This window comes from Phoxinus phoxinus, assembly GCF_949152265.1.
Source record: "Phoxinus phoxinus genome assembly, chromosome: 7".
Taxonomy (NCBI): Eukaryota; Metazoa; Chordata; class Actinopteri; order Cypriniformes; family Leuciscidae; genus Phoxinus; species Phoxinus phoxinus.
The window spans coordinates 33,425,410-33,451,420 of record NC_136882.1 but is presented as its reverse complement, the minus strand read 5'-3'; the positions used below and the strand labels follow the sequence as shown (position 1 = coordinate 33,451,420).

The 26,011-nt window shown below is 37.4% G+C and overlaps 1 protein-coding gene and 1 long non-coding RNA gene across 16 annotated transcripts in view; one reads left to right on the top strand and one right to left on the bottom strand.

Annotated features, from left to right (window-relative positions):
- Positions 1 to 14,814, top strand: part of znf385b (zinc finger protein 385B) — a 118,051-nt gene extending 103,237 nt beyond the window's left edge. For 7 of the 14 annotated variants that reach the window (XM_079618132.1, XM_079618136.1, XM_079618125.1 and 4 more), the window contains 6 exons: positions 2,003 to 2,056; positions 5,205 to 5,388; positions 9,500 to 9,811; positions 11,516 to 11,700; positions 11,975 to 12,076; positions 13,594 to 14,814. In XM_079618132.1, the coding sequence (XP_079474258.1) occupies positions 2,003 to 2,056; positions 5,205 to 5,388; positions 9,500 to 9,811; positions 11,516 to 11,700; positions 11,975 to 12,076; positions 13,594 to 13,794 (1,038 nt within the window). In that variant the 3' untranslated portion in view covers positions 13,795 to 14,814. Of the gene's footprint in view, positions 1 to 2,002; positions 2,057 to 3,191; positions 3,231 to 5,204; positions 5,389 to 9,499; positions 9,812 to 11,515; positions 11,701 to 11,974; positions 12,077 to 13,593 lie in introns of all 14 variants that reach the window. The other 7 variants (XM_079618134.1, XM_079618133.1, XM_079618137.1 and 4 more) reach the window with 2 other exon arrangements.
- Positions 236 to 25,498, bottom strand: LOC307001519. Of its 2 annotated transcripts, XR_013798261.1 has the most exons (5): positions 25,361 to 25,498; positions 7,091 to 7,138; positions 5,797 to 6,278; positions 1,046 to 1,128; positions 236 to 408 (listed from the first exon to the last, which is right to left on the bottom strand). It is a non-coding gene; the product is annotated as an uncharacterized lncRNA (long non-coding RNA). The 2 variants fall into 2 exon arrangements; XR_013798262.1 differs by lacking the exon at positions 7,091 to 7,138 and having other exon boundaries at positions 25,361 to 25,478.
- Positions 25,499 to 26,011: the final 513 nt, after the last annotated feature.

The following is a 26,011-nucleotide window of genomic DNA, read 5'->3' as shown; positions in this document are numbered from 1 at the left end:
TAACGGTTCTTGACAATCTGCATTCCACTTCTGAGAATAAAATATGCTACTAGTACTGTAAAAACAGGGCTGCATTCAATTCAATCGTCATTTATTTGTGTAGCGCTTTTCACAAAACATATCGTTTCAAAGCATCTTTACAGAAAATGCATGTTTACTTTCTACATCAGAGGTGACTGTGTCCATATCCATATTTCAGAAATGTACAGTTCTAAGATAATACAAATCACGCAGTTAGCTAGCATGTATTCATTTAATAATTTCTTTGAAGCGGTTATTACAAGTTATGATCATATGATCTGAATATTTGGCAGTTGTGTTTGTTGATTCAGAGTTGGCGTCATCTGAAGTCCTTGCAGGGGTTGGCATCATCTCTTCACAGGTGTTGTTATTGAATCCACAGCATCACTGCAATATTAATAATGTTGAATTTAGTTGTAAGCTCTTTAACTCTTTCCCCGCCATTGACGAACATTTCTGTCATTTCTGAGAAACTGCTCCCCACCATTGATGGAATTTCAGGCTTTTGTAATCATATGAAAAATAATGCGATCATCAACATTAAACCGCAATCAAAACTGATTTTACAGAATCAAATGTCGACCCAGGACCTGCTATAAGACTGAGCTTTTTGCTCAAAATGTTGCTTTTTTTTTAAACTTACCTAAATTCAAGTGTTGATAAAAAAAAGTATTTGTTGTTGATTAAAAGCAGACCTTTGTTTAAAAATTGCATGTTCAGATTTTTATAAAACAAAATATTCTGGGGGCCATGAATTTTTTTGTGAAAAACTTTGGCGGTGGCTGGCAAAATTAAAAAACACTGGCTGGGAAAGAGTTAATTATAAGAAACAAACAAGAATATTAAACAAAAACATTCATATTTTAATGTTTTAGTTAGGACTAATTATGAGGATGGGTGTTCTTACTAAAAGAATGGATAATGGAATCGTTAAGGAACTGGAATCAAGTATTGAAATTCCAATCCCTATTCAAGAGCTAATTCTTTTGTCTTTTTAAAAGTAGTTATTTGGAAGATGGATTACCAGAGGGAGTTCAGATCAGGGTGTGTTCTGCCAAAAGATTAATCTGGAGTTCACACATGTAAGGAATCTTCTGATGTCTTGAGCTTTGAGTGGGAAGTGGAAATGTAAAAAAAAAAAAAAAAGATTTATTATAAGATGGACAAAAACACTTTTATCTGTGCTCTGAGATAAAAAAAGGAAACAAACTGGAGTCTGGAAATGTACTAATAATCAGGCCTTAAAGTTTGGCTTGTATTTTTCATCAAATTAAGGCTATTATTTGTGCTTAAAAATGATTTAAAAGGCTGACGTGAGGGAATAGAGTAGGTAATAATTGCTGTATGACTTCATGCTTTGAGGAAGTTTGTGAGCAGATGTTTTGTGGCAGGGACCTGTGGCCTCAGAAAAACAGCAGAAGTTGCCACTAATAATGCTTGTATTGCATAATTGGCTAAATCATTTGAGATTGTCATTGTAAGACTAAATCTGTTGCATGCACAACTATAAGCACACATGCGTTTAAATGTGGAGTGTGTCATTTCTGTGCCATTAGCAGCACCAAACCAAGAATATGACATGTAATGACTGTTTCCAAACAGGTTTTCTGAACCCTCCACCCATCTGCAGTTGTTTAAAAAAACAGGTAGTCCTGCTAAAAAGGAGCTATGTTTAAAGTATTGCAGATGGCACACTTATAGGCATGTCAGTTGCATTCTGCAACGAGGACTTTTAACATAGAAACAACACTTTTATAAGACACATTGTAGTGGATAACAAAAAATATGAGAAATAAGAAATCAAATACATTTCTGACAGTGATGCCCCATCTGAGGCCGGTCTGTGTATTGCATCAGCCAGGCCTGTGAAAACCACAAAGTCAAAGCCTGTATGCATGAGAAAATAGACTCCCTAAAAGATCAACTGTGTTCTTTCATACATCAAGATGTTACAATGTGTAGGTGTGTATGTGTTTGACAGGTTTCTTGTACAGTACATGAGCGCCGAACGGGAGGATACAGAGACAGCTGTAGGGTAATGCACTGATATTGCTGGCAGCTCGTAGTTGCAAATATCAGCAGAAAGGCTTACTGGTGCTTATTGCCTATGCAAGTCTTTTTATGTTTGCTCGTTCGTGTCCTGCTCTTGTTGCAAAGGCTTTTTTTGCAACATAGCTATTAATAAAGTGTGTATGTGCCTGACTGTTCACTGAAGAATGTCATGTCATATACGCTCAATGGGCCTCGTTCATGATACACGAACGGAACGAATTTCTGAGTGAAAATGTTTGTGAAAGTATTCACTAATAAATAGCAGCATTGTGACTATTCATTCAAGACGAGCAGAATTAATTTGTATATTAAATCGTTTTGCAAACCATTCTCGCATAAAGTGATGGTTGATTTTGATAATCTGTGTACGTTACTGTTCAAAAGTTTGGGGTCATTAAGATTTGTTTTAAAGAAATTCATACTTTTATTTAGCAAGGATGCAACACAGCATAGATAATAATAAGAAAAGTTTCATGAGCATCAAATCAGTATATTAGAATGATTTCTGAAGGATCATGTGACACTGAAGACTGGAGTAATGATGCTGCAAATTCAGCTTTGACCACAGGAATAAATTACATACGAAAATATATTAATATTCACAATATTACTGTTTTTCTGTATATTTGATCAAACACAGTCAATACAGCTTTGGTGAGCATAAGAGACTTCAAAAAATCTTTCAGACCCCACTTTTGAATGGTAGACTAAATCGAAGGACCGTTTGATTCCAGATTTTTTTTAAATCTGCTCTGATTCCAATTCCAGATATTTTTAATCAATGGAGCTAATTTCCAAATTGCCATTCCAGACTCATTTTCTCAATTCATAGGGGAGTGAAGTGAGAACATAAAATACACAGTGCAATATATACTTTACACTTATGATTGATATGGATGTTAAGATATTGTTTAGCTACTGTGCTTTTAGAATCTGGAAATTTAAATGTATTGGTGACTTTCTTCTCTGGAACACAAAAGAAGACCATTTGAAAAAAAAACTAAGAAAACGCCTCAGTGTTTTCCCTCCCCATACAGTTCCATACAGTTCTAGTCAATGGAGTCCAATGTTGTTTGGACCCCAACATTCTTCAAAATATCCTCTTTTGTGTTTTGCAGAAGAAAGAAATATGCGTACAGGTTTGGAACAACATGAGGGTGAGTAAATTATGGAAAAATATTAATTTCTGGGTGAACTAAACCTTTAATGTTCACAAAACATAAACAGGTTTGTAAGCCCGTTCTATGTTTAAAACAATTTACAGAGAAATTTCTGCTGATCGTTTTCCAGGAATGAGGCCCTGTGATTGCTAGAACTAAGCTGGAAGACACTTGATGTTATAAAGACTGAAATGACGGTCCAGTTGTGAATGTTTTTGTAAATATTGAAATGGGCTCACACTTAGCTTGGGAGAAAGTCAATTTATAAATGTCAAGTGCACTTAATCCAGGTCACAGGCGCTGCTAACATTTGCACAGTGCAGAGAAGACAAAACGCCCCAGGTCGTCACATCATTCTCTCCTGTCACTGTCTGCAGCAGCGTCCTGTGTGTCATTATGACTCTCATGCCTGTCACTTGAACAAGCAATCTGTGCTGTTGGTGCGATGGATGTTACGCACCTCATTTTCGCTTGGTCTGTCTCTGTCTTTCTTCTCTCTTATCATACTTCATGTTTTTTCAGCTCTGACTCAGATGGTTCAACACACATTCACAAGATCACAAGCGAACGGCAGCCATTTTGTCTTTATGACAGAAAAAAAGAAACAAAAGAACTTTGACCCCTCTTTAATCCCAGCACCTTTACTACATGATGTTAGCCGCATGCTTTGTAATAGATATTCTTTTGTCTGTCTGTTCGTGTGTTTGTTTTGATCAAATGTATATATGTATTAACTAGTAAAGTTAATATGTTTCTTTCAATAGAGGCACATCCAATACTGTTCTGCAATCACTGAACTTGTAAAACTCGTCCCTATATCCAAGTCCCCCAAATACAGGTTTGGTGAAGTTCACACTGAGAGCGATTTATTTTTGTAACTATATTTATATAATAATGTTTTAATATATAGTTAAATATAATTGTATATATACTATATATATACTATATACTATATATATATATATGTGTGTGAAATATGAAATATATAATTTAATGCAATTATAAATGTAATAAAATTACAAGATAAAAAAGATTAATAAAAAGATTAGCAGCATTTGTTGAGAATAATCTCTGTCAGTGTGAATGTCTCTTACCTGAAATGCTTGTTGTTTGATTTGTGATGGAAATCCTAATGATTTAAATGTAATGCTATTGCTTATATATCATTATGGAGGGACAATAATGAATACAAGAACAAAGCAGTGATAAGTCCTTACATTCCTGTAATTGCAATTTCAACACCTCGAAAACTGGAAACCACAGGCTTCCTCTTTGAATAATCTGCAGGAAAAACATCCGTGAGCGGCGCTGTCTGCCTGCACTGTCAGAAATCCCTTAAACTTGCAGTTAGTGAATGTGACAGAGTATCAGCATTTGGAGAGAAAATCCATCTGCAGGTCTTTTGGGACTTTGTCACTTTTGATGTCATAAAAATGAGAAATTAAGCCCCTAATTCTTAGCAGTCAGATATTCAAAGGTATCCGAATCCATCATAAGCTCTTTCTCTCTCTCTCTCTCTCTCTCTCTCTCTCTCTCTCTCTCTCTCTCTCTCTCTCTCTCTCTCTCTCTCTCTCTCTCTCTCTCTCTCTCTCTCTCTCTCTCCCTCTCTCTCTCCCTCTCATTCTATTTAAGTGTGAAGTAGTCATTTTCCCTTTAAATCTCCACTTGAAAGTTGAACAACTAAAGATACGAGTAAACTCTCCATTAACGACCTCAATGAGTGCCAGCTATCGATGCTCATTTCTTTTCTTTTTTCCCATTGAGAATCAATCCCCTCTAAACACGGCATGTCCGTCTCTATTTCTTAGGCTCCGGAAAATTTGCTCAGCCAAATCTCATCCTTACCTTGATTTGAACAGTGCCTGCTATTGAAAGCATGTCTGAAATGTGTGTGTGATTGCGGTCCATGATGGTAGATGCTAGTTGTTAGAAATGAGCCTGATTGGATGGTTCATTTGTTCTCCTTTGTAGAGCCAAGCCGAGGCGCACTACAAAGGCAGTAAACATGCCAAGAAGCTCAAAGCACAGGAGTCCACGAAAAATAAGCAGAAAAGTGCAGCCGCCCAGGACAGCGGCGCTAAGACAATCACCACCACCACCACCACCACCACTTCCTCCTGCACTGCAGTCACTGCCAGCTGCTCTGACCAACCAGGTTAATAGCTCCTTTTGTTCTTGCTCCACATCACCTGTCCCATCCTCTTTTCCTGTCCTTCCCTCTCCATGTGCGTTTAACTCCATGCTTTTCTTCCCGCCGCTCTAACCCCGAACCCTCGCCACTGTTTACACACTCCATGTGCTTGTGTTTGTGTGCACTGTACGTAGTTCCTCATCTAGACTACTTCGGGGGGACGAGGGTGTTCTCGTTGTTCATGTGCCGAGGTAAGCAGCAGCCCTGCTGTGGCCGTAATAAGCCATATGCTTTATCATGCTAACAACAGAACACTTTTCCTGCAGCTCTGTTTGCTTGTTTCATTATTACCTGCATATTGAGTTTCCTGCGCATGATCTTTTTGTCTCTTTTTGTGTTGCGTTTAAATGTTTAATTATGGAAAACGCTTACGGAATTGGAACAGGCGGTAGGATGCGTGCTGGGATGCTGTTATTTTCTCTCTTTTTTTTTTCGTCCTCTGGTTTTTGATTTGACTGAACTGGATTTGTGTTACATTTCAAAGAACATAATCATCTGATCTTTGCTTCACGCTGTGACCCACTCAATTCCAGGCCCTTGTGTCTGATTAAGAATTAAGACTGGGATGTACCAAGACACATGCCCTACGGGGTGCAAATCCGAGCCAGTGCATACTTTCCGAATTCGCTCGTTCTCTAGCTACAGTCTCTGAGACAGATTTGGGTGCGCCTCGTTTATTAGGCAGTGGTGGTCCTCATTGATATGCAGTGTCTTTGCATAAATCAGGCCAAATGAATGTCAGGCTGATTCACAGATGGCTTATGGGTCCTCACTGTCATGCCGTCGCATCAGTGTGGTGTTGATCTCGGACTGAGGCTCGGGAGGGGGCTGCTGTTTCCGTCTCTCCCCAAACTCTGGCAACACACAATTCAGTCAGTTTTAGTTTACATGGGAAAACTTCAAGCACTAAATCATTAAAATTGCTAGCGCCAGTGCTTTACGTAAGAGCTTGCTTTATGTAATTTTTCAGAGCTCCATGTGTTGGATTATTCTGGGATGTGTGTGCACGGTAATTGCTCTGTTTTTTTGTTTTTTTTTGCTTTTGTTTTTTAAGATCCAGACTTTTTCAGAAAGGATATAGCAAGGTCGTTTCAACATTGCGGTCACTGCTTGATCTGCATCCAAACAAGAAGTGCCAGTTGTTATCACTGTGTCTCTGTTTCAAAACCTAGGGAGCTGCCTACATAGGCTGTATTTTAAGGCATCATAAACACTTTTGTTGCAAAGGGTGGATTGCTTCTTTTAGCCAAATTCTAAGTTGGAATTGTATTATACCATTCAAAAGTTTGGGGTGAGTAAGATTTTTTTAAGAAATGAATACTTTTCATTTTCATCAAGATTACATTAAAATGTATCAAAAGTGCCTGTAAAGACTGTTACATTGTTACAAAAAAATCTGTTTCAAATAAATGCTAAAAAAAAATGTATCAGAGTTTCCTCAAAAAAATGAAGCAACTGTTTTCAACTGTATTAATAAGAAATGTTTCTTGAACACCAAATCAGAATATTAAAATGATTTATGAATAATGTGACACTGAAGGCTGAGGTAATGATGCTGAAAATTCAGCTTTGACATCACAGAAATACAATAAATGTTTACAATATATTAAAATAGAAAACAGTTACTTTTAAATTGTAAAAATATTTACCCTATTTTTTTTACTACCTTTTCAACTATCCTTCAGAAAGTATGCAACCTCATAATGCACTGCATCTGAAAAAAAGCCAGATAAATATTTATTGCAGCATTTTACACATATGCATTTTATTATGAGGTATATCCAAGACATTTGTATTAGTTAATGCATTCCATGCTCAAATCCATTACCTTGACACCACTACTGTTTGAGCTACTGTAGAATATGCTTATAAATCATCCAAAACCAAAAACTTTGATTATAAAAGTTAAAATCGAATTAAAAATGACCTAATATGTGTGTGTGCTGCATGTTTTTATACTTATTAAAGTATCACACTGTAAGCTTAGCAGCAAATAATTCGAGTCTCTGTGTGCCTATGTTGGACATTTCAAATTAGCAGCTGCCTATGTGGAGACAGTGAGGCAGGTTACTTGGATTTGTTACGGAGTCTATGATTTCTGTTAGTTTTGAAAAGTTTTCCAAAAAGTACTTTATCTCTGATCTGTCTTCTTATTCGGTTACAATACATTCTTTATGACTCACAGCAAAAAATAGTGAGAACAAGAACAAAGAGGCATATGTCTCCACCTACCGCGCTTTGGAAGATTTGATATATAAACTGAAACTGGAAGAGAGAAAAATGCTAAAGAGCTGCAGTTCCAGCCTAGAGGTTCAGGTTAGTGTCAGTGGGTGTAATGTCACTGTATAGGGGAACATTAGACTCTTCTGGCTGCTTTGAGTCCTCGGGGAGAGAAAAAAGCAAGTGCAGAAAGTGACATTCATATAAACCAGCGGAATATTCCCTCAGAAGCCTGTTAGAGAGTGGGTGGAGAGTACAGGCATCCGACATCAAGTACTTCTAGGGCCTCCCGCGGCATGTAGCGCTATGACAAGGGCGCAAGGGTGGTGGGCGATCCAGGGGTCACGTCCTATCACGTTACAGCACGCGGGACACAGCCAGTCACTGGTGTTAGAGGGTAGCCTGACCCTATCCAGCGCTGTTGGAACCAGTGCTGGCTAGTAACTGATTATATGTAATCCGGATTACGTAATCAGATTCCAAAACATGGCGTACTTGTAATTAGATATACTGTACCAGACCAGTCAAAAGTTTGGAAACATTACTATTTTTAATGTTTTTCAAAGAAGTCTCTTGTGCTTATCAAGCCTGCATTCATTTGATAAAAAATACAGAAAAAACTGTAATATTGTGATTGAAATATGATTATAATTTAAAAGAACGTTTTCTATTTTAATATACTAATTTATTTCTTTGATGCAAAGCTGCATTTTCATCAGCCCTTACTCCAGTCTTCAGTTATTTGATAGTTATTATCAATGTTGCAAACAATTTTTTTGGAAGCTGTGATATTTTTTTCAGAATTCATGGATGAATAAAAAGTAAAAAAAACAGATTATATTATCCAAATATAAATCTTTTCTAAGAATACAAATATTTGTATATACATTTTTATAATTTTTTTATCATCCTTGCTGGGAAAAAAAATATATCAAAAAAAGAAAGAAAAAAATTACTGACCCCAAACTTTTGAAAGATATTTGAAAGATATAAAATATTTTTATTTTAAGAAACGAAAAGGATCACAGTTATAAAAAAAAAATATTAAGCAGCACAACTATTTCCAACATTGATAATATATCAGCATATTAGAATTATTTCTGAAGCATCATGTGACACTGAAGACTGGCGTTATGATGCTGAAAATTCAGTTTTGCAACACTTTTGACCGGTACTGTATTTCACTTTAATAATACTCATAATCACAATACAGTTACTTTTTTATTGATTAATCATTTCATATTATTCACACAATGCCAGTAAATTATCAATAATTTATTGATTCTCTAATGTTGGTTAATGGTCACATTACATGCAGCTGTTCAAGTGTTTTATTTTGATTATTTATTTTATTTGTAATAATTTTTTTATTTAATTAATTGTTATGATATAAATTATTAGTATTGTCACAAATCCCCAGCAGTTCCTTCACGAACCTCACTTTGGGGTCCTTCATGTTGTTGTTAAAAAATGGAATATATTTTATTTCTTTATTAATTTTTTATATATAATTGTTTTTTACTTAGTTTTATTTTTTTATATACAATATATCTTCTGTTATGAATATGATGCTAAACACATTACCTAAAATATGTAACATTTTTGTCATGTGATTTGTAATCAGTAATGGACTACAATTTCTGTAAGTAATCTCTTCAGCACTGGTTGTAACTCTTGACATATAAACTAGAGTGCTCGCCTGCAGCGAAGACCTTATATCAAACCCTGACACACCAAATAGTGGAAAAAGGGAAGGAGTTGAAAATGTGGCAGCGCCTAATACAACATGCCGAGCCCTTCACCGCTAACTGTCAGATTTGCTCTTTTCTTGTTTCTCTCTCTCTCATGTTCCCAGAGAAGAGTGCAGAGCCGTTGGCTGCGCTCAAAGTCCCTGCCTCCCCGCAAGCCTTTGTGCCAGCTCCCGCTGCGCCCGCGGTGGCGTTACTGCCCAGCCCATGCAAGACGGCACCCGCGCATGCCAGCCCACCCACCGAGCCGACAGGGCACGCGGCGGCCCTGAAGAACACCTCCAAACCGGCAGCGGTGCCAACGGCCCCGTCAGAGCCCAGCGTGGAGTCCGAGGACGAGAAAGCCAAGAAGCTCCTGTACTGTTCGCTGTGTAAAGTGGCTGTCAACTCTCTCTCACAGCTGGAGGCGCACAACACAGGTGTGGCCAACATCTGCCTCCACGTCACACTGTCTTTCCCATTACACCTTCTTCCTTATCATAAGTGTTTCATGAAGTGAGCCTCTGAGGCTTGGGAGTGTGGAAATACTTGCAGTTTAAACATAAATCAAAACCAGTGTAGCGATGTGAGGCTCATCATTGATAATGTATGAAGAACTGGAAAATGTAGACGGCTTTCCCACAGTCATGGAAAACCTGGAAAAGTCATTGAGACTAATCAAATATTAAAAAGACATGAACATTTATGTAGTCAATATACATTTTTTCTAGTTATACTCAGCTTTAAAATATTTAAAACTTTTTTTATGCTTAGAAAACATTATCCAGACACACTATAGAAGAATGTGTTCAGAGTCGGGCGGGTGATAAAGCCTTTTGACAATATTCAGTATATACACAACTGTTTAAAAGTTTGTGTATATATATTTTCAGTGTTGTGCCTGAACGCGTTCATTGAACGATAGTTCATGAACTCGTTCATATTTTGGGCGAACGTGAACTGAACGTACTGTATTACTGCCTGATGAACGTTACTGTGAACTCGTTCATTCTGGTGTCGGTGAACGGCACGCTCTCTTAGTTTAATTCGTTCAATAGGGTGCCAGATTTCTATAGACCCGGCTAAAACACACCGTAAACGGCCTTAATATGTAGCGGAAAAAACACCCAATCTGGCAACACCAGCCACCAGTGTCTACCGACTCTCTTGTTCGATCTCGTTCATCAAAATGAACAAATCTTTTTTCCGAGTCATTTCGTTCATTTAAGGGGCTTTAAACGTTATACTATTTACTGGCAAATTCCCCGAACACATCCACTTACGCAATCTTGATCATATTCTGAATTATTAAATCATTATAATGCAGTCAAAAATCGTTTACAGGAAACATAAACAATTATTACTTTAACTTCCGAGTCTTTCGTTCATTTGTCACGTGACAGACGCAATGAATGGATTCATGAACGACTCATCACTAAAACCAAAACAAAAAGCAGCATGATCATTTAACGTTTATGACAAGGTCGGAGAGGATGGGAAACATCCATGCGTCGCTTCAGTGTTAAAACTGATCAAATTGCTGTGGTTCTATTTGGGCTGTGGCAATCGATGTGTTTTTTTTTTTTTTTTTCAGGATTCTTTGATTAATAGAAGGTTTAAAAGAACAGCATTTATTTGAAATAGAAAACTTTTGTAACATTATACATGTTTTTTCTGTAACTTTTGATTCATTTAATGCATGTAATAAAAGTATTCATTTCTAAAATAAAATCTTACTGATCCCAAATTTTGAATCGATTCCCTTAAAGACAATTTGAACTGATTCAATGAAATAAATAAAACGTAGTACTTCAATCAGAGATCGTCCTGACATTTTCATACGCATATGAGACAGGGGCAGGGCGTATCATAAAATTAGTTAGTGAGTCTTTAGGAAACTTAAAATACACATACAGTCTTGCTTAATGTTATACCTTCAACAAAATCACTGTGTAGCTACTAGTATATTCCACAACCTTTTAAGTTAATTCAAGTTCTCATCTGACTTAATTGAAATATTTGCTGTTATAAATTGTGCAAAGTTAGATCAATGCAGCCAGAAGCCTGACAGCTGCACTGAATAGACCGATTTGTTTCTTTCAAGCCAGAGAAAACATTGTACTTGTGTCTGTTTCTCCATGCAGGTTCAAAGCATAAAACGATGCTGGAGGCACGAAATGGAGCTGGCCCCATTAAAGCGTACCCCAGACCCGGGTCCAAACTCAAAGTTCAGGCCACACAACTCAACAAAGGCTCAGGCTTACAGAACAAGACGTTTCATTGTGAAATCTGCGATGTCCACGTCAACTCAGAAATCCAGCTTAAACAGGTATTCAGTTCAGTTTCAGATGTCTTCTTTGGTTGCATTTGGCATGATCATTACTTATGCAGTTTACAACAAAACATAACGTGTGCAGTGATGAATAATGAAAGCACTATAAATAGTAATGTGATTCTGTGGCTTGATCTTACCAAATTTGCACGCGGACAAGATGAAGTTGTTCTTCCTGTTATGCTGTGTTTGATAGTTTGGTTCAGTGTTAAGTTTGGTCACAAACGTGTATCACTTGCATAACAAGGTTAATTAAGTGTTTTCTTCACAGCATATTTCCAGTAGGCGGCACAAGGACCGAGTGGCTGGCAAACCCACCAAACCCAAATACAGCCCGTACAACAAGCAGCAGCGAGGCTCCAGCTCTCTGGCGGTAATGCATCATTTATGCTCTTTATAATCAAGCGCTTTCATCAAGTGTTTCTCGCATCTCAAGTGTCAGTGCTGTGAGGAGTTTGTTCCACACTTTCTAGGCTGACAAATACCTCTTCGGGATGCTAATGCATCAGGCGGGCTTAATGCTCGCTTGTCATTTTTTCAAATATGCAAAATATGCTTGAAACAACTTACTATTTGTAGTACAGTCGGCCCTTCGCTAAGCTCCGCCTCTCTTGGTTACTGTTGCTAGCTCAGATGAGCTTTACAGAATGTCACATAAGAATACTTTATTTGTTTCTGTTTACAATATTTGAGGATAATTTCTGTAAATCGCATTTGAAAGTCTCCAAATGCACAAATCCTCCAATCTATAGACTTGCATTAGAAAAGAACTGTAATATTTTAATAATGTCTGTACTAATTACAACAACAAAAAGAACAATAATATTAACATTTTTGTATTTTATTTATTTATTTAAATTATTATTATTATTAGTAGTAGTAGTAGTAGTAGTAGTGATAATTATAACAACAACAATATTATTATTATTATTATTTGTAAAGTATTAAATAATATTATTATCATGATTATAGTTGTTGTTATTACTATTATAATATTACACATAAAGTATTAAACTTAATAATAATAACAATTATTAATATTATTATATCATTATCAATAAAGTATTATTAATTATAATAGTAATAATTATAATATAAATAAGAATAATTAATAATAATCAAAGTATTAAACTAACAAATAATTATTATTGTTATTATTACCAATAAATCATTACAATATTTAATATTATTATTATCAGTAATAATTATAACAACAACAACAACAACAATATTATTGTTCTTATTATTACTATTATTTAGTATTCAACTTGCTATTATTATATCATCATCATCATCATCATCATCAATAAATTAATAAAAAATAATAATTTGTAAAGTATTAAAATAACATAAAGTATTATTATTATTATTACCAGTAATAATTATAACAACAATATTATTATTATTTTATTATCATTTGCAAAGTGTTAAATAATAATGATATCTTTCTTTTTTATATTATTATTATTCATAAAGTATTAAACTTAATAATATTTATCGTTATTATTATTATTAGTAGTAGTAGTAGTAATATATCATGTATACAATGGAGTAATTTGTGTTCAATAGTAATACTTTATAATAAAATTATTATTATTGTTTGTAGATTGGTGAACTGAAGGAAGACGTTTTAATTTCTGCTTACAGTTGACTATTTTTACATTCCGAATCTAAAAACAATTTCACAAAATCTCAGATGTACATGGTTTATGCAGAGCAGAATTATATATTTAATTACATCACAGGCTTTTGAGGTTCAATAATCCCAGCAGGCCATACAATCAATGTCCTCTGGATTCATTGTGCAGTCCTGGTTTCTTTATGGATGTAGACACTGTTCTTTCTCCTTCACCAAATCGATTCAGTGTGTATTTCTTCCCTTTCCTCCAGGCCAAACTCGCCCTACAGAACGACTTGGTGAAGCCCATCTCACAGGCCTTCCTCCACACACCCTTCGCCCCCACCACAGTCCCGTCCATCTCCCTCCACCCTCGTCCCAACACCTCCATCTTTCAGACGGCCTCCTTTCTCCGCGCCGCCCCGGGACCGATCCGACACACCGCGGGCTCCATCCTGTTTGCGCCTTACTGAGACGTTTCCGGAACTACGCCACACTCAGTTCAGATCTTGAAACATTGGTGTGTGTATTGAAACTTTATCCTCAACTGTCCTCACCGTCGCAAAAACCCAGGAAGGATATTCCGTCTTAGTGAGGACTTTTGTGTTGAACTGCTTCCTGAAAGACTTGAATTATCATGGTCTTCCTTTTCAACTCAACCAACCCCGGACAAGCACACGCCTGGAGGCGCCGTCAGAAACAACCCCAAATCTCACCGTGTTCAGTCAGCGGCTTGATGTTGTCAGGGAGCCTGTGATGCAGTTGTTGGCCTGTGTGCTGTCTTGTATCGTGTAGTCAATAAGCTCAATCACCAGTTCACTCTTATCCTTTCATCTGACAGGAAACACAGCATTTCTCTCCTCCATGTGTTCGGGTTCCTCTTTTCGTCATATAAGTAGATTTTCATCATGATTCAAACTCTCTTTTGTGGAATAGGGAAACCGTGGGCCTTTCATCTCTCTGTGATGTCCTTATTTGTCACGAGACTGCACTCATCTGCAGCTCTCTGATGATGCAATAATGTATAGACCATTCATATTGGTATTCTCCATTGTGTATTTAATGTTTACCTTCCAGGTTGCAATACTAGTTGTATTTTATGAGCTGGAGGAGAACTAGGTATGTGATTTGGTACATTTATTTTTAGAGATCGAGAGAGAACAGTTTCCATTCGCTGAGAATTCTTTAAGTCCATAGTATATATGTATGAGAGGCTGTACATAAAGATACTACATTTTCAATAAAATAATATATTTAAATGATTTCTTCATTAATTTATACTGTATATTTCTTTTCATGAATCTTGATTGTTCGTTATTAAATGTTTAGTAAAAAACATTATGCATCAATATTACATGAATCATTTTATTTATTTTCAGGTATTTTTTTAATCACACTGTTTCTACTGTACATTTCTCTGAGTTCGTTCATTTGTGCGGGAGATTTGTTTGCTAAATTTGATTAAATCCTTCAGTTCAGCGTTGTGTAATTTGATTATTAGTTTCATTTTTTTCATAGTCCCCAGTCGGTTTTTTTATGTTCATTCATCTCTGTGACGAAAGTAATGTGTTTAACTTGATTGACTATAGGATTTTTATATATGTATAAGTACATATACAAACACATTTATTTATGTTTTATTAATCAAGAATTTAAAGTGTCAATGTGGGCCTTTTATAATATGGGCTTCAAAGGTGTGAAACCACTGGTGAAAATTGCTCTGTTTTGCTTCCTTTTATTAATAATTTTTCATCCTTTTTTTTTATTAGAAATTATTTTATCCTCACAATTTTGGTGCAAAATGAACATGAACTTCAGAAAGTCTTAGTATTTTAATAACTCTTACTTGTTTTATTATAGTGCAGTATCCTTAATAATAAAAAAATACATTATATTTTTAATATCCCAAATTATAATTTATATTTTTTATATTTATTTTTTATTTCTCAGTTTAAATGAAAAACATCCCAGTCAAAGTGGCTTCAGAATTTTGCACACCACTGTGCCACTTTATTAGGTACACCTTGCTTGTACCAGGTTGGAGCCATGCACTTTTGCCTTCAGAACTGCCTTCATTTTTCATTGCACAGATTCAACAAGGTGCTGGAAACATTTCTCAGAGGTTTTTGGTCCATATTGACATGATAGCATCACGCAGTTGCTGCAGATTTGTCGGCTGCACATCCATGATGGGAATCTCCCGTTCCACCACATCCCAAAGCTGCCCTATTGGATCTGACTGTGGACGCCATTTGAGTAAAATAACTCATTGTCATGTTCAAGACAAACTGTTTGGCCAGTCTGAGATAAGTTGAGCTTTGTAACATGACGTTTTATCATCAACAAGGCATTTTCGCCCACAGAATGCCAGTCACTGGATAATTTCTCTTTTTCTTTAAACCCTATATGGTTGTGCGTGAAAATCCCAGTATCAGCAGTTTCTGAAACTCAGACCAGCCCGGCACCAACAACATCACATTTCTTGAAATGTGTTTGAAGTTTGAACTTCAGCAGATCTTCTTGACCATGCCTATGCCTAAATGCATTGAGTTGCTGCCATGTGATTGGCTGATGACTAGATATTTTACCACACAATTTCTTCCATATTGTGAAGATAATTTGTCATGATAATTTGCCTGTGATTATGACAACTGCAATAAGACCCAGATCAGGACGTCTAGCAGTGAGTGTTGATGTAATGGGACTGCTCTTCACCTCTGCTTTTCATTAGGACTGATAGTAATACTGGCTGACAGATGTCCAGCTCTCAGTGAGAGCAGCTTAAAGACGCTGAATCCTTTCTGACATGCTCCCTTCAAACACCCAGAAGAGCACGCCAAAATGACCGGTTCACTGGGTGCAGAACACCCCACTGACCGGTAGCACGCCACCCTCGGCGACATTAATAAAATGAAGGTGGTACATTCCATGCACAGTACTTTTAGAGAGGTAAGTCATATTTCGGGATGGCTAAATGAGTCTCAGTTTTCATGGGTAAAAAAATTATATTACCAGCCATAAATGGCTCCAAAAGCGACAAGAAAATGCATTATAAAAAATACATTCCTCTAAAATTGTATGTTTCATTATGTTCTAGTGTAGCCATATATCATATGTTATGAGTTCCAGTGGTGAGTGTTGTTGAAAATGGAGCTATGAAGTCTATATTTGATTTTTTTAAATATATATATAGTTCTGAAGACCCAAAACTTGAAGACCAAACATTTAAAAAATGGCAGAATCCACCAGTAAAGCACTGATCGTCTTATTATTACAAAAGTATCCTAGTACAGCATTTATTGTGTTTGAATCTAATTTATTGAGCATTATCTACAGCTAATTGTCTATATTAACTTATTTTCTTGACATGACATGAAATAATAGTAAAAAAAAATCAGATTGTTCTGTAAATACACTTACAACCTCAGCTGGCAGTTGACATGATTTCAAATCATTTGAACTCAAATAAAGAACAAATGATCTGAGCTTTTGCTTTACAAAAGTATGCTTTTTGTAGGCTATGTAAACAATTGGCTCATTTGTGTTTTGTCTTTTAAAGAATTTTAAGAGAGAAAAAATATATTTAAAAGCAATAAATGAACATAATGAGCAACCTTTGTGCAATAACATGTCAGAGAGGGCCACAGGAGATGGCGAGTAATCCTTCCAGACACATGATTTCAGTTCTTACTGAAATGCTGAGCAAACAGTGAGGATTAGCTGCCCTTTCATTTGGGCTGAGTGACAAAGCTGCACTTATTCACAGATTCAGTCTCCAAGGCACAATGTTGTCTCCATGTAAAGATCTCTACAGCTGATTTATAGCCTACTCGTCTCTGTCCGGTTCAAAACACAAGAGAGCTAAACACGAGCTGGGCATTCACTAGCAGCTCAAATATCCCCCCACTGTCCATCAGGAGGATTTACAGTCAGCCCGCATCAGTGGACAAGTATTATATTTCATTAGTTCACTGCCAGCAGCTCTTTATGTATTTTCGGATAAGGCTGGGGGTGAACGGGACGCTGTAGTCATATCCCCTGACAATAATTCCTGTTCTTTTTTTACACCGATTACAGAACCTATACATAGACAGCACAAGAACTGTGTATGTTAAGCATCTAGAACGATCTATCCTTCACGTTCATAATCCTGTTTACCAAAATGACTCACAATGACAGCTCAACCTGACTCAACGACTTTGACGCAAAACGCTCTGAAAAAAAGTACTTTGAGAAAATCAGAAAATGGCATGTTAATTGAGGCATTTTCTGATCTAGCTACTGCATCAAAAGTGCTGCATGAGTGTACATTGTTTAACGTATCATAATCTAACAAGCAAATGTGTTTTTAGATGTAGGCCTATTACACTGTAGATGAATGTTTTTGTAGATGAAACGTCTAATCTTTAATCCTTTCAGCAAACCCTCGTTTTGGAACAGCAGTCGCAGTACCTTTCTGCCTACGAAGAAAAAAAAGACGAAAAACCTTGAAAAAAAGACAAAAAGCTATTGTGGAATTGATGAGACCAGGCTAGTCAGGGGGCCAATTCTGAAAAGGGCTTCCGTTAAGACTTTTGCGGACATGTTTTGGTACAAGCTGTCACCCAATTTTTTTAGTTAGAAGACACCCATAGGTAAGATATTAGGGAGGTTGTCAAGCTGAATTTTTTTTTGTGTGACTTGTACAAGCAATTTTAGGCCAATTTTTCTGTTTCCTGCTCAACCCGACATGCCAACAGTAAATGTTGAATATCTCCACAACCACAAGGACCATATTCATAAAAATGGTATCAAATAAAAGCCAACACTCATGTGATGTCTGCTGAAGTGTCATAATGAACATTTATTGTACAGTGTAAGAGACAACAGAACTAGAACATGAAAAATACAATCTCCGCCTAAAGAGAACCAGTTTTCAAAGTGAATATCAGCTTGGAAACATAACCTAGTATCCCAGAACCTCTATCAATCAGTACCCATATCTATGGGAATGAGTCAAGCCAAATTTAAAGCTTGTAGGGAGAGTCAGTGCAATGCTGCACAAGTTATAATACTTTAATGTCAAGGCGGAAATTTAGAACTGTAGATGGTGGTCTATGGTGCTATTTGACTTAATTAGTGTACCAGGTTGTAACACAAATTAAATTTAATTGACATATCACTATAGTTATTAATTCCATCCTTACAAAACTGCTCTCTCACTTCTTTAGGGTTAGGGGTTGGTAACTAGTTAGTAGTAATAACTCTGTAATAGTCGTATGGGAAAGGTTTGTTTTTCCCCATCAAAGCAGTGGCTCTCAGGTTGGCAGCCAACAGACCATGCCCTCAGTCTGAGTCCTGGTCAGGGACACAAAAGAAGAATTTACTATTTTGATAATGAATACCTTCCCAAAACAAAACATGCATGCATGCATTTAAGGGCATAATCTAAATCTAATCTACAAAACTGGAAAAACAATATCATGCCAAATAATCTAAAACAATATAGTTGCATATAATGTGTCAAAGCTCAATAATAATGATGTGAGTACCTGAGTATTCTTGCACCAAGCTGCACAGGCACACCCACATGCCCCACTGCAATATATTCCACTTTTTCGACATCGACACTGCCTGGTCCTGCACTGACTTCCACTTGTCTTGCATCCACATGTCGTCAGCTCCAAGCACCTGGCCTGTACAGGTTATTTGGTTAAAAGCTGGGGGACAAGCATTCCATCCTTTATGTGGCAACCACAACTGGTTGGTGAGGGCAACTGTGGATGGGTCACTAGTGACTGTTTCCAAACCTCTGTTTGATAGTGGGTCCTCATGAGGTGCAGAGACAAGGCATCCCGAGTTGGTGGTAAAGTATCCACATTGGCTTTCACTTTCCGAAACAGGGCACAGCGAACATCATGGATTGAAGTGCTGGTCGTTTTTTGGATCATACAGTTTACAGACAAACTGTTCTGCTGAGGATAGAATAGCTGGACTTGGTACTTCATCCTCACCAAAGTTGTGGAGAAGATGAGGGTACTGCTGGAACACTTTCCACGCCGTCCTTTTTCCTATTCCAGTGAACTGACTGTTAGTGTCACATTCAGTGATGGCATGAAATGCCAACAGACCATCCAGAATCTCATTTGACATTTTAATATCATGCATTTTAATGTAGCGTGGTTTCTTGGCAGTTGCTGCTTTCATCCAAATTTCTGGGCTCAGCAGGTGTGCAAACACAAGAAGCAACAACAGTACATCTGTGTCTCTGCACTGAATGATGAGCCTCTCATACCCTTTGGTTGTGGCATCAACAGCATGTAGCATCATGCGGGTATCTGCTTCTTCATGTGCAGCCCGTAGGTGGGAAACATCAATCCCAGCTGCCGTTGCCACTTTTTCAGCATCATCAAATCCCCCACTCTGCTCTTGTTCCACCCTTTATGGAGTTCTGAAGGTACTGATCAAAGACTAGATCCACTCTAGTAATGTTCCCATGTAGATTGCCAGTCACTTTCTGTATGAAAATGTCAGCATAATCCCCAAAGGTTGATGCATTTTGAGGTTTTCCTATTGCTCTTACTAAAGCCATCCCATCAATGATAGTGCATGTTCTCACAAGAGATGGACTTAGCCCCGTCTCTTGTGCACCAGCTTGTACCATAAGGTGGCTAAGTCAGCTTTGCTAGTAGGTCTGAGCACTGACTCTGTGGCGAGTGAAAGGGGGACTGCGCACAGTTCTTCTTGGAGAAGCCCATCTATGTTAACCTCTCTGCCACTGTCCATTGATACAATGATGCGACGGAAAATATCCCTGTCAGGCTTCACACACTTGGATTTGAGTTTTCCAAGTTTGCTGTCTGTTCTGTACAGATTTGAGAATGTTTTGAGTTTTCTCTTAGTGAGGCTGTTATGGAAGTTTGGGTTCATTGTGCTCACTCTTTTTTTCACCAGCTCAGTTACCATTTGTTTCCCAGACTCTGCAGCATTTATTAGGTCATTCAGTATATCTTCTGAAGCAACATCACCGGTTGTCAAAGACACCAACTCATACATATTCTCCAGTTGGAAGACTTGGTATCTCTGGAGTTGGTCTACAAGTTGAATGACATCATCATTATCCCTTCTGAGTCTTGATGGAAGGCAGTCTTTGTGGTTGTCTTCATCATCTTCTCCATCATGTGTCAGTCCAAACAGGGATCTAGTGTCCTGTGCTAAAGATGCACGTTCATTGTAGGTGATGGACCAACGATTTCTAGCTGTCTCATTTCGAGTGATGCCAATCCTCCAGCAACCTTAACCGGTTTTGTTGATGTGCTCAAGGCAAAGATCAAATGGCACCTTGTTGAAGCTGTGTTTGGCCTCTTTGGCTACAAAATCACCATCTAGGAAGCCCTAGTAGACCTGGGGGCAGCAGATCCAGAGAAGATGATCACAGCAGGTGTCAACAGTACAGTCTGAAAAAAACTTTATAAAGGAGTGAATCACACAACAGATTAACTTGGTCTATTTGTCTACACAAACATTTACCTCAAGATTCTACCATCAAATGTTGCCAGAAACAGGTAAGCTAAACTGGGGTGCTGTATTCATAGCAGACATGGAACATCTGGCACAGACGGCACCCCAGTTTAGCTTACCTGTTTCTGGCAACATTTGATGGTAGAATCTTGAGGTAAATGTTTGTGTAGACAAATAGACCAAGTTAATCTGTTGTGTGATTCACTCCTTTATAAAGTTTTTTTCAGACTGTACTGTTGACACCTGCTGTGATCATCTTCTCTGGATCTGCTGCCTTAATCTGCTCCCAAATCACAGTTGTGCTGACAACAGTGCCCCTTGTGGTGTGATACTCTTGTGGTGTTTATTGATTATTATTTTTTAATGATCATGCTTGCACATAAGTTGGATTATATTGCACATTTGCCCAAAATTACAGTAGGTAACATGGAAGAAAATGGAAGCACTTTGGAAAAAAAATCCGCTTTTACCACTTTTAAGAATATAGTGTTAAAATAGACAAAAAAACATTTTCTAAGCTGACAACCTGGCTAGAACACATGTTGAGGGGTTAAATATTAATACTGGATAGGTTGTATACTTGTACCAAAAAGTGTCCGACAAAGTTTTAATATCAGTTTTGGCCCCCTGACTAGGCGGCATTCACCCGCTGCACGCAGAGCCCATTCTTCCCAGAACGACTCATCGCTGTTTGGATTCATTTGTGCCTTTCTTGGGCATTGAAGTTACAGCATAGCTAGAATAATAAACCCAAATAAATTACTGTCAATGTCTGACAAAGTCAATAGCAATGACAAAAATTACCTTTTTATTATACACTCTAAATTGATTCCGGAGCTTTTATGCGCAAATTTGTTTTCAGTGTGTGTCAAATTGAATTATTAACTGAAAGGAAAATTCTATGTGAACAATTATGGCTGTTCATTATAAAACCAAATTAATTACATTTCAAGATGAACAACTTGAAGCAACTTAAGTTTACTTGATTTTCCATACATTATTTCTTAGAGAAATAATGTTCAAATGTATCAAATAGCCTATGATTCAGGCTTTTGAGGAACGTTTATTTGAACGTGTATCTCTCAATCATCATTGTATTGCTTTGCATCGTAGGCTATGTTTCGCCTACAGACTACAGACCTAGGCTATTGGGAGATCTAGAGTTGACAACTGATATGTATATGCATTTTATGCAGTCTGCTAAAGATCTCACTGATTTACATTACAAACAGAAGGGGGGGGGGGGGGGGGGGGGGGTCTCCTTGAATATGAGCTCTATATTCTCCTTTCATACCTAAACCATAAAAGCCTGATACACAACAAAAAAACAAATATGCAAACTGTTCCATTTCAAAACGTTTTATACATATATACACAACACATTTTTAATCGGTAGATTCAACAGCCTTTTTCTGCTGAATTAGCAAGGACATGCTACTATACTAAAATCTGTTTTGTACCTTTAAAATATACTAACATCCACCATAATAACACTGGGGTCATTAATTCACATGATGAATCATAGATCATAACAAGTATAGCTTTTCCACAAGCTGAGGGAAATTCTAAAATATAGCCTACAGACAAACACAAAACACCATCATGTAACACATGGCACTAAAATAATGCAGCATGCAATAAACATTCATTACACAACACACGCAACACACTAATAACAATAAAATAAGAAGAAACATAATTATTCAAATGTGAAGTGTCACACAGGGAATTCTGGCAATGTCAGGCTTTTCACTGTAAATTAATAAAATTCTTCTTTTTTTTTTTACTTCCAAAAAGGGTAACAGTAATTTTACAGTAAAATACTGTTACCCTTTTACTGTACTGGTTAACAATACATTCCCTTACTATATACAGGGGAGAAACTGTAATAAGTAAGGGAATGTATTGTTAACCAGTTGGCAGGTTTTTACTGTAGCATTTTACAGTCTTTTAAAGTTAAAATTACAATAAATGTCTTACAGCTCGCTTTAATTGCAACGTTCTTGGCAAATGGGAACGCAGTTTGAGACGTGTGAGAATATGGGGTCTTTTCTTGGGAAAAACATCTTATAAATGCTAATCTCATTGCTTAGGAGAAAAAAGAGAGATTTTGTTTGTGATTATTCATTCCTATATGTGACCAACTGCTTAGGCTCGTGTCATACTCACAATTCTTCTCCGCTCATAAGCACACAGCCTACACAACTTAAAATTGCTTGTATTCAGCTCTTCTCTGACAAGCACTCTTGAAATCCTTGTGTGCCAAGTTGTTCACTAACTAAAGCAGGCCTCCACTGACTGTAAGGCTGTTACTGTAAATCAAGCTCACTGTCACTTGCTGCAGTAAGACAGTTTAACATTTCAACGCCTCAGCAATAAAGCGTAAGTTGTATAAGTGTTTAGAAGATTTATTTTGTGGATAGGTACAATGAAATAAATTGTATATAGGCCTAATTTTTATGATGTTATGCTACAAACCAGCTATAGTATTCCAGTCGGCTATTGACCATTTCCAACTTTCACCACAGCTGCATGCTGAGTAAATGTACACTCTCATACATCAAGACTGTCATCTCTCATGTAGAAAAATAAATGACTGTATTGGATTCTCACAATAGCTTGCTTCTAAGTCTTTAAAGGAATTAATTTCAATTTGTAAGACTGATCAATGCTGTTTTTTCTTCCTAAAATTACCTATAATCCAGTGCTGGCCTACTAAATTACACTGCATTTCCCATCAGACCATCTATTTACAAGGATGAATTGGTTTCATTCAGACTTGTTTGTTACAATTTATTTTGTAAATTAGATTAGTAAGATAAATTGGAATCTCATGAGACCTGGAAGCTGCAGAAAATTTCTGTAATCATAGAAGACTTTAGTTTAGCCTAGCCTACATGGATTATGAAAGCTTGTTTTAAAAGTCTATCAATTGAATTATGTCTATAAATTAAATGTTGAGGGGGGAAATATGGACTTTTTACCTGAGAATTGGGCGTTTATATCTCACAATTCTGACTATATATTGAGAGATGTAAACTCGCAATTGAAAGAAGAAAAAAAAGTCGCAATTTTCTTCTTCTTCTGTGGGATACTCCATAGGCATAGCCAACTACACGTGTTGTAAACAAATGATTTGTAGCCTATACACAACAAATATCTTGTCAGTTGACTTGGCGACCATGTCGGTAACGATCAGGACAAGGTAGCGATTTTTTTCACATCATTTGTAGCACCAATCTACTTTAAAGCTAGGGTAGGTAATGTTGGAGAGCTAGCCAGATTTGAAAGTGGCACCTCTTCTAAGCTCCGCCCCCTCCTGTCAGTGCTCCGTCCAAAGCTACGCCCCCCCACAAACATGAACGCGCATCCACATTTGGAGTCAGCTGCATGTACCTAGACCTGTAACGCAACTGGCTTACACCCACAGAGAAGCTACTGTTAGCATTGGGATTTTTTTGAGAGGGGGCGGGATTTTTGTTGGGAAAGTCAGGGGAGAGACGCAGACTTCGATTACTGGATAAACACATGCAGCATCTTAATTGTTAAGAAAACGAAACGAAATAAATGAATAAATCAAGCCTTAATTACAAAACACTAGGCTATATCATACAGCATTCTGAAAAATGCGCACCCCTAGTTCCTCCGTCTATGGCCCATGACGCGATGAGCATTTACTATAGCTACTTTAAAAAACGCGGGTCGGGTACAATATTTTCTTTTCTTTTTTTGCGGTCCGAGTTGCGGGCGGGTTAGTTGAAAACGTCGGTCGGGTGTGGATTGTTTATACATTGACCCACGCATCACTGCTGTGCACGCAGTAGTGCTCGGGCACGAGACATGAAGGCATCTGATTGGTTCTTTACATTCGCACCGAATGGCAGTGATTGGTCAGAGTTTTTACTGTCCTACAGCTGCTACAGAGGTCAGATTTTTTTCATTCCTTTTTCTGAACACATAATGTATTGACTACTATCAAAATGGAAGGACCATTTCACCCAGTATAAAAAAAAATGTTTCTGAACAGGATTACCTACCCTAGCTTTAATGGGGAAATAAAACGCTACAACGTAGGGTGTATTAGCCTACGCTTACTGTGTCTCTATGGAAGATGCGATTGGGATTTTAACTGTATAAAGCGAAACTTGTTTGTTTGTCTTACAAAATGGGGATGGCTTTTAAAACTGATTTCTCACAACACCGTCTCGACCAGAGCCAATTGGTCTCGACTATGACAATAATGAAATGTGCAAGCTTCCGGTCAGCCGGTTTCATTCGATTCACTCGCGCATCCTAATATAATTTATTTAGGCTATTTGGTTACCTATTAACCTATTAACTAATTGAAATTACTAAATTTTGCTTCTGATATGAATGATGATGACCGAGTCATATAAATGCTCTTTTGAAGTCTCTGACTGAGGCTCAAGCGTGCCCTCTGTTGACTGGATTTAGTTTGCTCTTATTTTGGCGAGAATTTCAAACTTCTTTCAACCTTCACTGGGAATTTGAGTTAAAAAAAGAATGATTCAAAAGTACCTGCACATCACCCAAAGAGGATGAGATCCAATTTAGCTGGTGCCTGAGGAAAACAGGAACAGCACTAATAGTGGCTGGATACACTGTCCTTGCCATTTGAGTTCCAGTAGAAACCCCTGTGTGGGGAACACAGATGCCCTGCCATTCTGCTCTTGTCAAACTGTCCCCAGGGCTGACAGGCAGTAATTACATATCAGCACAATTACTGCACACTGGCATGAGAACAATACGCTGAGCTGGCCGTATCTTTGCATCTGCTCATTACCGCAGTAAGCTCATTGTGTAATCCAGCGGTAACCGTCTCACTATGGTGAATGCATACAATCTCCTCCTCCAGTCCATTCAGCCCAACACCTTTATTTGTACAACAGCTACATCTGGCCAAATCATTTCAACTGTTTCAAATCAAGTCAACAAAGTGTTTTTAAGTGCACCAGTGGTGTACCAACATGTTCAAAGTGTAACAAAGGCCCATCTAGTATTAAGATGCATTTTTGGTCATTCGGATCACAACAAGGGAGACACATTCCCGTTTACACTTGGTGTTTTAATCCATCTCTTTTGTCCACTTTCAATCACAACTGTCCTGATTTCTTTGAGGGGAGGGTCTATGGGTGGGTAAATCTAAGGGCTTTTTCAAATCTTTCGATC